At 34.9% G+C, this 15000-nt stretch overlaps 6 protein-coding genes and 1 non-coding gene across 7 annotated transcripts in view; all 7 read right to left on the bottom strand.

The window, feature by feature from the left end:
* The window catches only part of LOC113821819 (cuticle protein CP575-like), an 837-nt gene extending 746 nt beyond the window's left edge, over positions 1-91 (bottom strand). Inside the window, exon 1 of the mRNA XM_027374340.2 lies at positions 16-91. Coding sequence (XP_027230141.2) covers positions 16-27 — 12 coding nt within the window. The 5' untranslated portion in view covers positions 28-91. The remainder of the gene's footprint in view (positions 1-15) is intronic.
* LOC113824446 (uncharacterized) overlaps positions 1-15000 on the bottom strand; it is an 81795-nt gene that overhangs the window by 54381 nt on the left and 12414 nt on the right. The gene's annotated exons all lie outside the window — the stretch shown is intronic.
* LOC113821822 (cuticle protein CP575-like) lies at positions 1850-2511 on the bottom strand. Its single transcript, XM_027374342.2, has 2 exons — positions 2393-2511; positions 1850-2200 (listed from the first exon to the last, which is right to left on the bottom strand). The coding sequence occupies exons 1-2, from the start codon at positions 2402-2404 to the stop codon at positions 1934-1936; spliced, it is 279 nt and encodes a 92-aa protein (XP_027230143.2). The 5' UTR covers positions 2405-2511; the 3' UTR covers positions 1850-1933.
* On the bottom strand, positions 4625-5245 carry LOC113821824 (cuticle protein CP575-like). The gene is made up of 2 exons (XM_027374345.2): positions 5206-5245; positions 4625-5012 (listed from the first exon to the last, which is right to left on the bottom strand). Exons 1-2 carry the CDS (start codon positions 5215-5217, stop codon positions 4746-4748), a joined length of 279 nt encoding a protein of 92 aa, XP_027230146.2. The 5' UTR covers positions 5218-5245; the 3' UTR covers positions 4625-4745.
* LOC138863630 (cuticle protein CP575-like) lies at positions 6787-7348 on the bottom strand. The gene is made up of 2 exons (XM_070128437.1): positions 7323-7348; positions 6787-7160 (listed from the first exon to the last, which is right to left on the bottom strand). Exons 1-2 carry the CDS (start codon positions 7332-7334, stop codon positions 6897-6899), a joined length of 276 nt encoding a protein of 91 aa, XP_069984538.1. The 5' UTR covers positions 7335-7348; the 3' UTR covers positions 6787-6896.
* LOC138863629 (cuticle protein CP575-like) lies at positions 9735-10311 on the bottom strand. The gene is made up of 2 exons (XM_070128436.1): positions 10279-10311; positions 9735-10096 (listed from the first exon to the last, which is right to left on the bottom strand). The coding sequence occupies exons 1-2, from the start codon at positions 10288-10290 to the stop codon at positions 9827-9829; spliced, it is 282 nt and encodes a 93-aa protein (XP_069984537.1). The 5' UTR covers positions 10291-10311; the 3' UTR covers positions 9735-9826.
* LOC113821796 (cuticle protein CP575) lies at positions 12419-12951 on the bottom strand. Its single transcript, XM_027374320.2, has 2 exons — positions 12909-12951; positions 12419-12776 (listed from the first exon to the last, which is right to left on the bottom strand). The coding sequence occupies exons 1-2, from the start codon at positions 12918-12920 to the stop codon at positions 12510-12512; spliced, it is 279 nt and encodes a 92-aa protein (XP_027230121.2). The 5' UTR covers positions 12921-12951; the 3' UTR covers positions 12419-12509.

Genomic DNA, 15000 nt, shown 5'->3' with positions numbered 1-15000 from the left:
TCTACTCTAACTTACCAGAACTTTCATGTTTGTGAAGATTCAGCAGAGACAACTGTTGCGTGTTGACTGTCCCGGCCACTATATATACCCGGCGACACCGCCTATACGACCTTGCAGATCAAAGGTATGCAGGCCTTGAATTCTCCGTATGACCTTGTGGGTTTTCTTTATCTAGATCTTAGGTCTTTTTTTCTTATGTTTCATTTGCATATTTCCGAGGATCATTTAGACAATAGCTGGTTTCATTTTCTCTTTGGTTCTGTTACGATTCAAACCTACGTTTTATCATATTCTGAAAGATAGAAGATAAAAAGAGCTTACACTGTCGTATATGTTCATACTTTTATTTTATCTTGTTTTTTCTCCTTAGAAGTACACTTTATAGAGGAGTTTTTATTCTCGTATACAACCGGGTTAATTATGTTAGAGAAATTGATGACAGAGTCTGTATTTGTACTACATCAATTGACGATTTGAAAAGGCAAGATGAATGAATTATTTCTGTAATTGTTGCAATCTTTTTTACAGGGAGGATATATTTAGTCCCTAATATTGTTTATCGAATGACGCTGCATATATATATTTATATATATATATATATATATATATATATAATATATATATATATATATATATATATATATATATATAATATATATATGTATATATATATATATATATATATATATATGTATATATATATGTATATATATATAATATATATATATATATATATATGTATATATATATATGTATATATATATATATATATATATATATATATATATATATAAGTAAAATCACTGGTCAGACATTTCAAAATACACGTTTTTTAATCGTTATCAAAGGTGTAGAAAATTAGTTAAATAGAAAACGCTGATTTCATATTCAAAAATTATTACAGGGGGTCCTAAGTTTACGACGGTCTCGACTTACGAGGTTTTGTGGATACGACGCTAGAAATCATGTACATTATTTACAGTTTGTCTCTCATGTATTTCTAGTTATGTTTGCATGTACGTCATAAAAGTCTTACATTTTAGGTTGACTTTAATACATATATACATACTGCATTAGCAAATGTGAGTGACCGGTGCTTATGTACGTACGCACATCTACTGTATTTAGGTGCATTCCGACTTCCATCTAAATTCGGGTTAAGACGCCATCGTAGAGACGTATCGTCGTAATCCGAGGACTCTGTACAATTTTCGCTTGTATGGCAGATTTTCATGAAGAATCCAGCAAAAACGGATGTTACCAACAATTCAGTTTTTCAATCCGTATTATAACTGGATTAGGGGAAGATGTCTTAAATGTAGACTAAATTATCCACTCCTTTAATTATATGTTTATCCCTGTATATCTCTATCCATCTCATTTACGCTTACAAACACAAACACATACACACATTATCCGTTATCTTCGCGAAAACAGTGTAATTTCACAGTACAAGAACCGTAACTAATATTTGCCTATTCTACCTTTATCAAATATTGGTCCCGCTTTATGCTTAGATTATTTGCGTCATAACATTTCCTCAAATCTGGCGAGACGTGATCGAGAAAGTCTTTAAGCGCAAGTAAATAATAGTAATATTTTCAAAATATCGTTCGCAGAGTCATCGGCGCTGTGTACACGGCGAATCGGCAGCCTTCAAGGACGAATGGGGTTCACTGTGACAAAGAACATGTTTGGTTTCGGTATTTTTTGGTTACTCCTCTAGTGTCTTATTGTCTATCTCGATTCATGTTGTATACATTTAGATTGCGTGTCCTTAAAAGAATATCAGGGACGCCTAATTTACACAGAAACTGCATCTAAGCGGACATTGGAGTACGGAAAAAACTGATTAAAGATTTATTATCAACAGTTTATTTTAAAGCATCACAAAATTACGTATATGAAAATAATGTAGATTCAAGTCATCTCGCTACTCGTCATCCTCCTCTGCCTCGCCGGTGGGCTTGGCGTCGCGGAATTCCGGAAGGACGTTGTCGTCGACCACGCGGTACCCGTTGTGGTCGGCGACGTACTTGACGACGTATTCGTTCCCGTCGGGCGCTACCCACGAGTACTCGCCCTCCACGGCCGTTCCTGGGACGCCCTCCTGCTCGTGCTCCATGTGGTCCTGCTCGATGTCGATCACGTCGGAGGGTCGAGCGGCGGTCAGGGCGACCAGAGCCAAGGCGACGATCAGCTGGGAAAATTAATTTATATATAGAATGTATGTTCAAATGAGGTACCTGTTATTATTCTAAAAACTGAAATTGCTGATCTACAAACTGAAAGAGGAACATCCCAGACTGAGCATGAGTACAGGATACATATCAAAGCTGTGTGGCTGAAACGAAAATTCAATATAACAAAACCACAGAATGCTGTAGCTTACCAGAACCTTCATTTTTGGACTGGCTGAATTAAGCAACTGTTGTGCTTTGCCTGTCCTGGCTACAATATATACCCAGCTGCCCCGCCGTGCCCACCTGGATGAAGGTCAGTAGTCTTCGGACCTTGAATGGATCAACGAATTTTGTGACCGACCTTGTGTGTTCACTTTTTCAGCTTCACTTGCGATACGAGCAGTTGCCATTCCAGCGTCCGGTTTTGGTTCTTTATAATGTGGATTAAAGTAACGGAATTTTGAGTTGTAAAACGGATGAATGGCGGACTTCACTTTATATAAGTTTAATTATAAAAATGTTTACCAAAGATGAATGCGGTATTTTTGTCATATTTGTGTTTATGCACTATTGTATAATTCATTCATTTATCAATTTCCTTATGTTTCCAAACGAATTATTAATTAGTTTTAGATGAATATGATAGAACAGCTGCTCTTTCCACATATAACAGTTTTATTACACAAGCCATATGTAATAATTTTAAAAAGTTTGAATATCTACACATCAAAAATGTGTTTTATAAACAGAATCGCCTGTAATATTCCATCGATGTTTATACTAGTAAAATATTAATAAAACTAATTACAATATTAGTAGCAGTAATAAAAATTGTAATTATAGAAGATCATAGTCATGATAGTGGTAATTATTTCAATGATGATTATAACAATAATGCTATTAAGTAGAAGGATATGGATAAGACCAAGAAAATTTACAATTATTTCTGTACAGTATCAATTTTGTCCCATTAGACCTGGGTTGCCAATCTGTTTTACTAGCAGTACCATTTCAGGCTGCTGAAAAGTACCAGACCAGCAAAACGTAACAATATAAAATTCAAAATGTTTACTTGATTTATTTAGAATTACGCTTTCCTTTCTCTTGTGACGCTCCGGTAGGTTATGATGTCGATGAGCATTTATTTATTTTGTCTACTAATTGCTGGGAAGGTTGCTAATATGTACATTTCACACCAATGAAGGGAAGGGCAAGAAAACACACGAATATGCCGAAGGCCTTTTCACTATTGCTTCGTCAGGGCATATCTTTTCACTATTGCTTCGTCAGGGCATGCCCTGACGAAGCAATAGTGAAAAGGCCTTCGGCATATTCGTGTGTTTTCTTGCCCTTCCCTTCGTTGTTCCTGTTGCAATCTGTTCACCATGAATTCCACACATTTCACACCAAGTAACTGAGATTTGCTCTCCCGGCCGACACACACATTGTGCCATAACAATCGGTCTGCAACTTTGAATAAAAACAAGAACGATTAAGATTTCTCGTTATTGAAGATAACTATCGTAGCTGTTAGAATAGCTGATTTAGCATACAATATTTCACATTACCAACAACGCACTAAAGTGAAAATGAAAGAAGTGAAAGTGAAACAGACTGACTGCGGCGCGATAAAGGCCTCCTCTCGCCATGCCACATGCCCGTCCAACAGTGTTTCCCCATATCTCATCTATATATCCTAGACGTTCGGAAAAAAGAATATTACCCAGGAAATTAATATTTACCTGAAAGCTGTACTAACTGTACTTGGCGCACTCAAAAGTACCAGCTTTGGTGACCCTGCATTACACCCTGCCTAGGAGCATGTAGATTTTATTTATATGGAATCAGAAATCAAATCCAGCATCACGTTTGTTTCCTTTGATAACATTAAGAAAATAATTTTGCATATACAAAGCACTTTTGTTTAGCATGATTTTAAGCGAATGAAACCCTTAGTGTTATTACAGTTGTCAGCATGGGAATTGCATTGAGAAAAATACTAGTGTTACAAATCCATGATACATGAATTATTTTGTTCTCTAAAACAATAGTAATATAAAATATTTTCCTTTTGATTTTGAACATCCAAAGAAACGAGGTAGAGGGAGAGGAAGAACAGGGATTGAGAGAAATGAAGGGGAAAGGGGAGAGAGGGAGAAGAGAACTGAAGTCCATTGTTTCATTTGTTGCTCTTCCCATTGTCATTATCATCCTCACTATGACTGGTCTTTATCATTATATTGATAATTATCATTATTTCTCCTAGTGTTGTTTCTCATTCTTCCTGCAAAAGAATAACAGTTATGCTTCGTTTTCTGTTGTCAAGGTGTATTTTCTCATGTATTAATGTAATCATGTACGATTTTCTTTATTGTTTTTTTTTTAATGATATTGTTTATTTTTTCCTTTGCCCTAATTAATGTCTGAATAATACACACTGCTTCAATTAAATATAAATTTATTAATCAAGAAACATTCCCCTTTGTTCACAGCATATATAGCTGCAAGGTCACATCCCACAACTGTACGAATAATCAATATTTGAAATTTCAATCCATGGGACTAGTCATCGGCCTCCTCTGCCTCGCCGGTGGGCTTCGCGTCACGGAATTCCGGAAGGACGTTGTCGTCGACCACGCGGTACCCGTTTCGGTCGGCGACGTACTTGACGACGTATTCGTTCCCGTCGGGCGCTACCCACGAGTACTCGCCCTCCACGGCCGTTCCTGGGACGCCCTCCTGCTCGTGCTCCATGTGGTCCTGCTCGATGTCGATCACGTCGGAGGGTCGAGCGGCGGTCAGGGCGACCAAAGCCAAGGCGACGATCAGCTGGGAAATGGAACAGGGGTAAAGGACGTATGTTCAATTAAATGGATGTCTTAACTAAAGATCATGAAAAAGATCCCAAATGTTCAAACTTGCCAGAACACTCTGGAGTGAAGCCTACCAAGCTACAGAATTTACAGAAAAGTTGGTGCATTCCTAATGAAATATTGCCCACACATCGTATATTCTAACTCACCAGAACCTTCATGTTTGTGAGGACTTAGTAGAGCAACTGTAGAGCTTTGCTTGTCCTGCCGCAATTTATACCCAGCACCGCCGCGGTCACCTTGAAGGCCACGAGTTTCCGGACCTTGAATTGATGAATTAATTGTTGACTGACCTTGTGAGTTCAGCTTTTCGATTCTATTAGCCTAGTAACTGTCACTTTTCAATGTTGGTTAGTTATGTATATGTGAGTGAACATTTAGGCAAAATAGTAAACCAAATGATGGCTATCAATGTTGTATATGAATATGCAAATTAAGCCTTTTGATCTATCTGGTGTATGAGTATATATATACTATATATAAGTATGCACATATGCATATACATATGTGTGCATTTTATTCTTTCCTTTTTCTGCATACGCACACATAGACATAAATGTGTAGACATGTGTATATGTATATATTTGTATATATGCATGTACATACATGTGTGTGTGTATATATATATATATATATATATATATATATATATATATATATATATATATTTATATGCATATATATGTATGTATTTGTATATATTATATATATATATATAAATATAATTCTGTATGCATATAAAGGAATTCATTTACACATACACATATATGTGTGTGGGGGGTGAATGTTTAGTACACACGCGCATATTTATGCATATATATGCAGATTATTTGTATATGTGTATGTATACATGTTTATATGTATATGAGTATAGACATTTACATGTAGATATGCATGTGTGCAGAAACCAAATCTCACGTAAGCTATTTATTTTTATTAGAAAAAGAAAATCATAGGTAGCAGATCTAGTCTTTAATCTGTATCTCAAAATTGGCGCTTGTCACAGAATATGATATTCAAAGATGATTGTTTAACTTGTTAGTAATATTGATAAAGTTATTTGGGTGCTGAAGTGTATTTGATTTGCTGAACTAATTACATCATAAGCTAATCATTAATAATGCAACAGTTATGATATAGTATGCAAATGAGAGGGGGTGAAGGGTTGGTAAGCACTGATGGTAGAATGACAAGAGGATGGGAGAAAAAGAAAAGAGAAAGGAAGGGAGAAGAGGGAGAACGAGGTAGAGGAAGGGATAGGGAGAAGAGGGATTGAGTGAAAGGAAGGAGAAAAGGGAAAGGGAGGAGAGAATATAAGTCCATTGATTCATTTATTGCACTTCCCATTATCATTATCCTCACTATGACTGATCATTATCATATTTATAATTATTGTCATTATTCTTCATTCAAAAGAATAACAATTATGCCTCTTTTTCTGGTGTCAAGATTTAAGCATGTCTTTTGATTTCCTTCAAATACGTTATATCTTAAAATGCATAAAACAGAATCCTTTTCTCATGCCGAAATATTAGTTACTTTTTCATCTGTGTTGATTATTTGTCAATTATCCCCATGAAAATACATAAATATTTGACTTTTATATGTCTTAAATGAACTAGCATTTGATTGAATTTATTTCTCTTTTTTAATAGGATGTTTATATGTGCATATATATATTTATAATCATTCATGAAGTTAAAAATGATATCAAACTAAGCAAATTTATCGTAAAATATTTAATACTGTAATATTTTCTCCTATGATCACAGCATCTCAATTCATTTGATTACAATCGAAAGTACACGAGAGATGAATTTCCAACATCATATTCATGGCATTAATCGTCAACCTCTGCTTCGCCGGTGGGCTTGGCGTCACGGAATTCCGGAAGGACGTTGTCGTCGACCACGCGGTACCCGTTTCGGTCGGCGACGTACTTGACGACGTATTCGTTGCCGTCGGGCGCTACCCACGAGTACTCGCCCTCCACGGCCGTCCCTGGGACGCCCTCCTGCTCGTGCTCCATGTGGTCCTGCTCGATGTCGATCACGTCGGAGGGTCGAGCGGCGGTCAGGGCGACCAGAGCCAAGGCGACGATCAGCTGGGAAATGAAACAATTTTAAAATTTAGAGATATCCATAAAACTCCTAGTTGTTTACAGATATGGGGCAACTGTACCACATTCTATGGCTGGAAGGATATTTTGTTTTATATAGATCAAAATGATTATTGCAAATACATAGATAGCATACTCTGAACTAACCAGAACTTTCATGTTTGTATGAGCTTTGCAGAGCAACTGTTGTCCTGTGTTTGTCCTGCTGCTATTTATACTCAGGTGCATCGGCGCGGTCACCCTGAAGGCTAGAACTCTTCGGACCTTGATAAAATGAACGATCTTTTGAGCAATTATACTTTTATATCTTGCTTTTTCACTTTTGCATGTGGTGGCTGTTTCTTTTAATCAATGCTAAAGTAAACATTAGACTTGGAGAATGAAACTAATAGCAAAAAGATGGAGGATACTTTAATAGTACGTTTATATGTGCGTATGTGTATATGTATTCACACACACATGTCTATGTGTATATAAACATACAATATATATGTATGCTGAATATTCTAATTATGAATTGTTTTTGATAATGATGGAGTTCCATGGAAAATGCTAGTCCACTTGTATCACATTACACTATATACATGTATAAGTATGTACAGTATATACACAACTATTTATACATTCATTTATATAGACATACACATATGGATGTGTATGTATATGTACATAGAAACACACAAAAAGATATAAATGACCCTTACCACAGTTACCGGACTTCCAGACTTCCATTTTTATTTCTTATAGTGCGTGCAAATACATGCACTGCCTCGACTGATTAAACCTAACCATTCTACCGTGTAAATGAAATCAGGATTGCCTACTGTACCACCAACTAATAGCTTAGTTGGGCAGATCTTCCTGCTCTTATAGTTTATCTCCAAGAAATGTCTCTAGGCCAACGAGAAATAACCAAGATTTATGTTGTCAAAACCCAAGTTGCCAAAGTGAAAAGAAAAATAGATAATTTAGAAGACTATGAACCCACTCGAAGAGAATGTGAAAGTCTCCTCTCACAGACAGGACAGGATGCTGTAAATGTGGTTAAACAAGATCGCTCAAAATCATCCAAGCAAATGGCTAATGAATGTAAGAACTATGGCTTCTAATGTACGCTCTCAGTTAAATGAGATGGGATACTATCCATGCAGGGGCCAACTGAGGTGTCGAAGGCTACCTACAACCCTGAAGAAACAACTGGCCTGGGCGATGGCTCACAAGGATTGGACATCGGAGGATTGGGAAAAGGTAAATCTCACTTGTCTTCATTTCGACTGTTTCTATGCAATTCGAACATAATTTGGTGAAATACGTATACAAACATGGGGAAAATATGTTACAAAACAGTCTAGATATAAATCATATAGAATGTTTATGGAATCATTTAAAAGACGAGATAAGTCAAGTAAAATATACTAAGGTGAGTTAAATGAACGATAGGTAAAGGTATAGCAAAAAAAAAAAAAAAAAAAAAAAAAAAATCTGGGAATAGGCCCGCCGGTCCATTCGGTACATGCCAAGACGTGTTGCTGTTGTGCTTAAGGTTAATGAGGGCGATTCCGATTGCTTATATCACGTCACAAAAGCACGCAAATGAAATTAGGAAATAAGTTGCTTTCATTTTAGGATACACATTCTACAAAAAATGGTTGAAACCGCCAGTTTGTGTGTGTGTGTGTGTTTGTTTGCATATATCTGTATGCATACATGTGTGGTCAAATAATATGATTACAGCGAGAAAAAAGAAAAGGATAGGTGAGAAAGAAAAAAATATAGACGGAAAGAGAAAACAATAATATGTAGGTGAAAAATTTACTGCCTTGCGCAAAAGCCCAGAAGAGTCTCATTACGAAAATTTATATTCATATAAGCAGTTTACAGAACAGCAGTAAATGGATATCAGAATCCAGTGAAAGTAACATGCCCATTTACATCAGTCCATTAGGTAGAGAACAGAGAATGGACAAATTACTGGTCACTATATACTAATGAGAGAAATTACCAATATATACACAATGATACAAAATAAGGATTTTGGGGATATGAATATATTTATATATATACCTATATATATATGATCTGTACTTATATTAACGAAAATTTTCTTTGTTTCCATACTGTAACTGTGTTTTCATACTGAAATCGAAGGAATTTAAATGACTGTACTAGTAGTAGATCTAATGCTCTAGTGTATCTAACGCAAATAGAACAGTTGCATCTATAATTTGGTTCAAGTTTTTCTTGATGTCTTAATATTATATATCTTCTGCTACTGAATAATGTATAACAAATTTACATATTCTGTTCCATTTATCCATTCATTCATTCGTCGATATCTATGCTTTCTGCCAAGAAGGGTGTCGTATCAGTTCTTACTTGAGTTTTCAAGATTCTAGTAGTGTCTCATATATTTAACCTTGCTTTTTAACTTATTTTCGATTTGTATCTTGTTGCCTCTCATCCTATTCTATTTTTTTTTTAGGCCTTCACAAAACAAAATCTATTCATCATAGCTTATGTATGTGGAACCGCAGTGGATATCAAACTAATTAATTTTATCTTATATTTATTAGAAGAAAGTTTCCCCCATGGTCTTTTCACCACAGCCCAAAAGTATATGAGATAAATATTTTAGCAATAGAATGGTGGCACTACTCGTCGTCAGCCTCCTCTGCTTCACCGTCAGGTTTGGCGTCACGGAATTCCGGAAGGACGTTGTCGTCGACCACGCGGTACCCGTTTCGGTCGGCGACGTACTTGACGACGTATTCGTTCCCGTCGGGCGCTACCCACGAGTACTCGCCCTCCACGGCCGTTCCTGGGACGCCCTCCTGCTCGTGCTCCATGTGGTCCTGCTCGATGTCGATCACGTCGGAGGGTCGAGCGGCGGTCAGGGCGACCAGAGCCAAGGCGACGATCAGCTGGGAAACGGAACGTGGTTGTTAATCTATCTTCAGATATTCTTAAGAGAAACATTTAAAACCAACAAAATGCAACTCAAAGGAGCCTCCACATTCTTCTTACTAACCTAATTCAAAATGAAAGCAATCATAGAAAGAAAACCAAGAAAAATATAGGCAATATAAATCGTGCTGCAACTCACCAGGACCTTCATATTGTATGGGCTTCGTAGAGCAACTGTTGTCCTGCGCTTGTCCCGCCGCCATTTATACCCAGACGCATCGCACTGGTCACCTTGAAGGCCAGCAATCGCGGGACCTAAAAGACGATTCTGTGACTGACCTTGCGAGTGCAGTTTTTCGGTTTTGTGTTTTGACCAAGTGTCACTTTTTGCCCAAACGACTGGTTCGAATAGATTATGTTTGTGGACACGCGGCTTTTAAGTGAATATGCAAGGAGATAAATGTAATGTGTTTGGTATATGACAAGTGTATGTTTTATATGAAAATCAATCTATGCTCTAATTTTTCTTCATTACATACGCGCGTGCGCGCGCACACACACACGTGTGTGGGTTTGTTTATATTTATACATTCATATGTACATTTATACATACACATGTATGTATCCATACAAAAGCATATAAACAATATATACGTATACATATGTATATATTCATGTATATGCATATATATATACATATATATGTGTGAGTGTATATATATAGAGAGAGGTATGAATATGTGAACACAAGCACACAGTAGCGTACACAAAAATGAAAATGAAAACAGCCACAAAAAGTAAAGAAAATAAACGTTTATTTTCTTTTCTTACTGTGGCTGTTTTCATGTTCATATACATATATATACATGTGTGTGAGTATGTATGTATATATATATGAATGTATATTATGTGGTATATATGTAAATATATATATATATATATATATATATATATATATATATATATACATATATATATGTATGTATATACACACATACATATATAATTATATATAATATACATAAATGTAATTATATATAATATAAATGTGTGTGTACAGCTGTATATTTTAACGTGTATGTTTTCCAAAGAACATTCAAACTTTTAGTTTGAACCATTGTCTATTGTAGACAGACAATCATACTTTTAATCTAAGTCTTCATAAATTGCAGATAAATGAAATGAGGTCAACCCGAGTCTGTTGACAGAGATCCCTTTAGACTTCGACGCGGCCGCTTCGACGCTGCGGAAATACAGCGTGAAATAAGGGTGCTTAGGAAGAACGGACCGCCCAGGGTACGGTAAGCATGGAGGGCCGCGCATAGCTGTGCGGTGTATCAACTTCGGAGGGAAAGGCGGCCTGATTTCAATCAAATAGGATTTTTTTCGAGTGAAGGCTTAGTCTTGAAGCTTTCTGATCGCACCTACTTATACTGTTTAATGTAAGATGCCTAAACTATATGCGTTTTTCAGTTTTTTTTTTTTTTTTTTTTTTTTTTTTTGCATATACACTCATATATATATATATATATATATATATATATATATATATATATATATATATATATATATATATATATATATATATATATATATATATATATATATATATATATATATATATATATATATATATATATTACAGTTTTACACTTTAATAATGTAACGTTTATTTTTACTTTCTATTCGATATATTTTTCTTCTTTTTCAAGTAAAATACATATGAAGTCCAGAGAGATGGAGTGAAGTAGAGAAAGCAAAGAGATAAAAAATAGAGACAGTTTAGAAAAAGAAAGAAGAGAGAGGAAGAATGAAGAGGAGAAGGGCGAAGCCGTCAGAGTATGAGAAACGTCTTGATTAGAATTAGAATCTAAAATCTTTACTTACATTACACACACACATATATAGAAGAATATGATAATCTTTTAGAAGATAAAGGAGTAATATATATCAACTTTGAATACATGAAGGAACAAATAGGAGAACAATAACAAAAGCTGAATTATTGTTGACTTCGCACAAATAAAGATCATGACCATTATAAACTGCGTCATGCTGTCATTCGGGACAGATAATACATCACAGCTGTTTTAGCACAAAGATGGACTTTGGCATGATCACTGAACTCAATAAATTCCTTGCTACCATATTTCTTACTCCGTTTTCTTGCAAAGATGAAAAAGAAGGGAAGATGTGATTGGTCTGTATTTAGAAATGGTGTGTTTATTAGATATAAGGAAGAGGTTATATCTCTCCTGGGGTTCAGTTATTAATTATTTTTGCTGCAAAGGTTCAGTATATTCGATTTCCATGCAAGGAAATGATGTCAAACTAGAGCATTTAATCGTAATATTTATTATATTTCCTTTCGCGGTCACAGTATCTACATTCTTTTGATTCGGCTTGGAAGCATTAGACAAACATTTCGCATTAGTCGTCATCCTCCTCTGCCTCGCCGGTGGGCTTGGCGTCACGGAATTCCGGAAGGACGTTGTCGTCGACCACGCGGTACCCGTTGTGGTCGGCGACGTACTTGATGACGTATTCGTTCCCGTCGGGCGCTACCCACGAGTACTCGCCCTCCACGGCCGTCCCTGGGACGCCCTCCTGCTCGTGCTCCATGTGGTCCTGCTCGATGTCGATCACGTCGGAGGGTCGAGCGGCGGTCAGGGCGACCAGAGCCAAGGCGACGATCAACTGTGCAATTGAATAACAGTATTGGATATATCTCATAAAAACTGAAAGTGATATATATATTTTTTTTTAATCTATTTCTAGGAAATTGAGAAAAATAAGACACCTTTACTGTACAGCTTCCTTCACACTCACCAGAACCTTCATGACTGTTACTGCTTAGGTGACCAACTGCAGCGGTGGCCGTGTCTTGGCTTCAATTTATACCCAGCAACCCCACCATTGTCACCTTGAACGCCAAAAAGTGTTCGGACCTTGGATGAAAGAATTCTGTGACTGACTTTTTTCTCACTTTTTCGGTTTCACTTTTGCTTAGATTGTTTTTTCAATTTACTGTCTGAATGTTATATATGCGTCAGTTATTTTATTTACCAGCCTCTATTATTCATATCTCCTTTTCTTTTTTCAGATTAAGTAAACCACATTGCATAATAATTTACTGAACGCAGAATAGAATGAATTAATAAAATACAGGGAAATGCATATAGATGTTAGTATCAAAAATAGTCTAAACACCAACGTGTCTCGAAATCATCTTTTAAGCCGTCGCACATACCCCGATCACCATTCCGACATAACGAGCACCACACTGACAGCAATTCCGACGAAAAACGCCTGCAATATTCATCATCCTTTCTGCTATCGTGAAAACTCATTCTGTACGGATATATATATATATATATATATATATATATATATATATATATATATATATATATATATATATATATATATATATGTATGTATGTATGTATGTATATATATAGTGATTCCCTATCTAAGACACAAACACAGGAAATACACATACACGAAAAAAGTACATTACATGAAGCAACAAGCAGACAGCTGACTAGATCAATTGTTTAATGATATGACAGACAGACAAAAAGATAAGTTATCTATTATGTGACAGCGAGCGGGACGACGGAAGGCATCACCACGATGATTTGTAAGACCACAGACGCATGATAAGAAAATGAAAAAAAAAATGAAAAAAAAAATCATTTCTTTTCTCCAGTAAGTTCAGTATATCGACACGATTTCACCGTTATCATTATCCTGAAACTAAGATTTGTATTATTATGCTGAAACTAAGAAATTGTTCGCTTAATTCCGCTGATATTATTAAGAGATCTGCGTATAATGAGACCTGCTTTACGCACCAACATATTCCACGCAAAATCTAGCAACTATGAATACCTAAATGATTTATAATAGGTTTGGCTAGGAACTGTATTCATTTTAGCATCGATCAAGCCAATATATAAAAAAATAAATTGGCAAATCAATCTACATATACATATACACACGCGCGTACACACATACATGTATGAATATATACATATATAAATTTATATATATATATATATATATATATATATATATATATATATATATATGCATTTACATATTTATATAAATACACACACACACTCACACACACACACACGTATATATATACATATATATGTATATATATATATATATATATATATATATATATATATATATATATATATATATATATTATATATATGTATGTATGTATGTATGTATGCACATGTATATATGCATTTATAGGGATTTGTACATATTTAAGTGTGTGAATATATATATATATATATATATATATATATATATATATATATATATATATATGTATGTATGTATGTATGTATGTATAATATATATATATATATATATATATATATATATATATATATATATATATATATGTATGTATGTATATGTATATGTATATATATGCATGTATGTACATATATATATGTATATACATATATATACATGTATATACAGGCACATGTACATGTACGTATATATGCAAAATTGTACATATACTGTATATACTTACATATATACATATACATATGCATGTATGTGTTTTTATATATGCATGTATGTATACGCTCACCCATATATATGCATATATATACATACATATAAACCAAACACACACACAAGCATATATATATATATATATATATATATATATATATATATATATATATATATATACATATATATTATGTTATATACATCTATACAGTGTACATGCATATTTGTATGTGTACTCTAAGCAGACATTTATCTATTTTTTATCTATATATCGATATATACATATATTTGTATGAGCGTGAGTATGAATGTTTATGTGTGTATGTGTGGAAGTGTGTAGATCAGTGTATGCATCTAAATGTGCGAATGT

Source organism: Penaeus vannamei, chromosome 12 (genome assembly GCF_042767895.1).
Source record: "Penaeus vannamei isolate JL-2024 chromosome 12, ASM4276789v1, whole genome shotgun sequence".
NCBI lineage: Eukaryota > Metazoa > Arthropoda > Malacostraca > Decapoda > Penaeidae > Penaeus > Penaeus vannamei.
The sequence above is the reverse complement of the archived record's forward strand: the minus strand, read 5'-3'. Positions and strand labels throughout refer to the sequence as shown.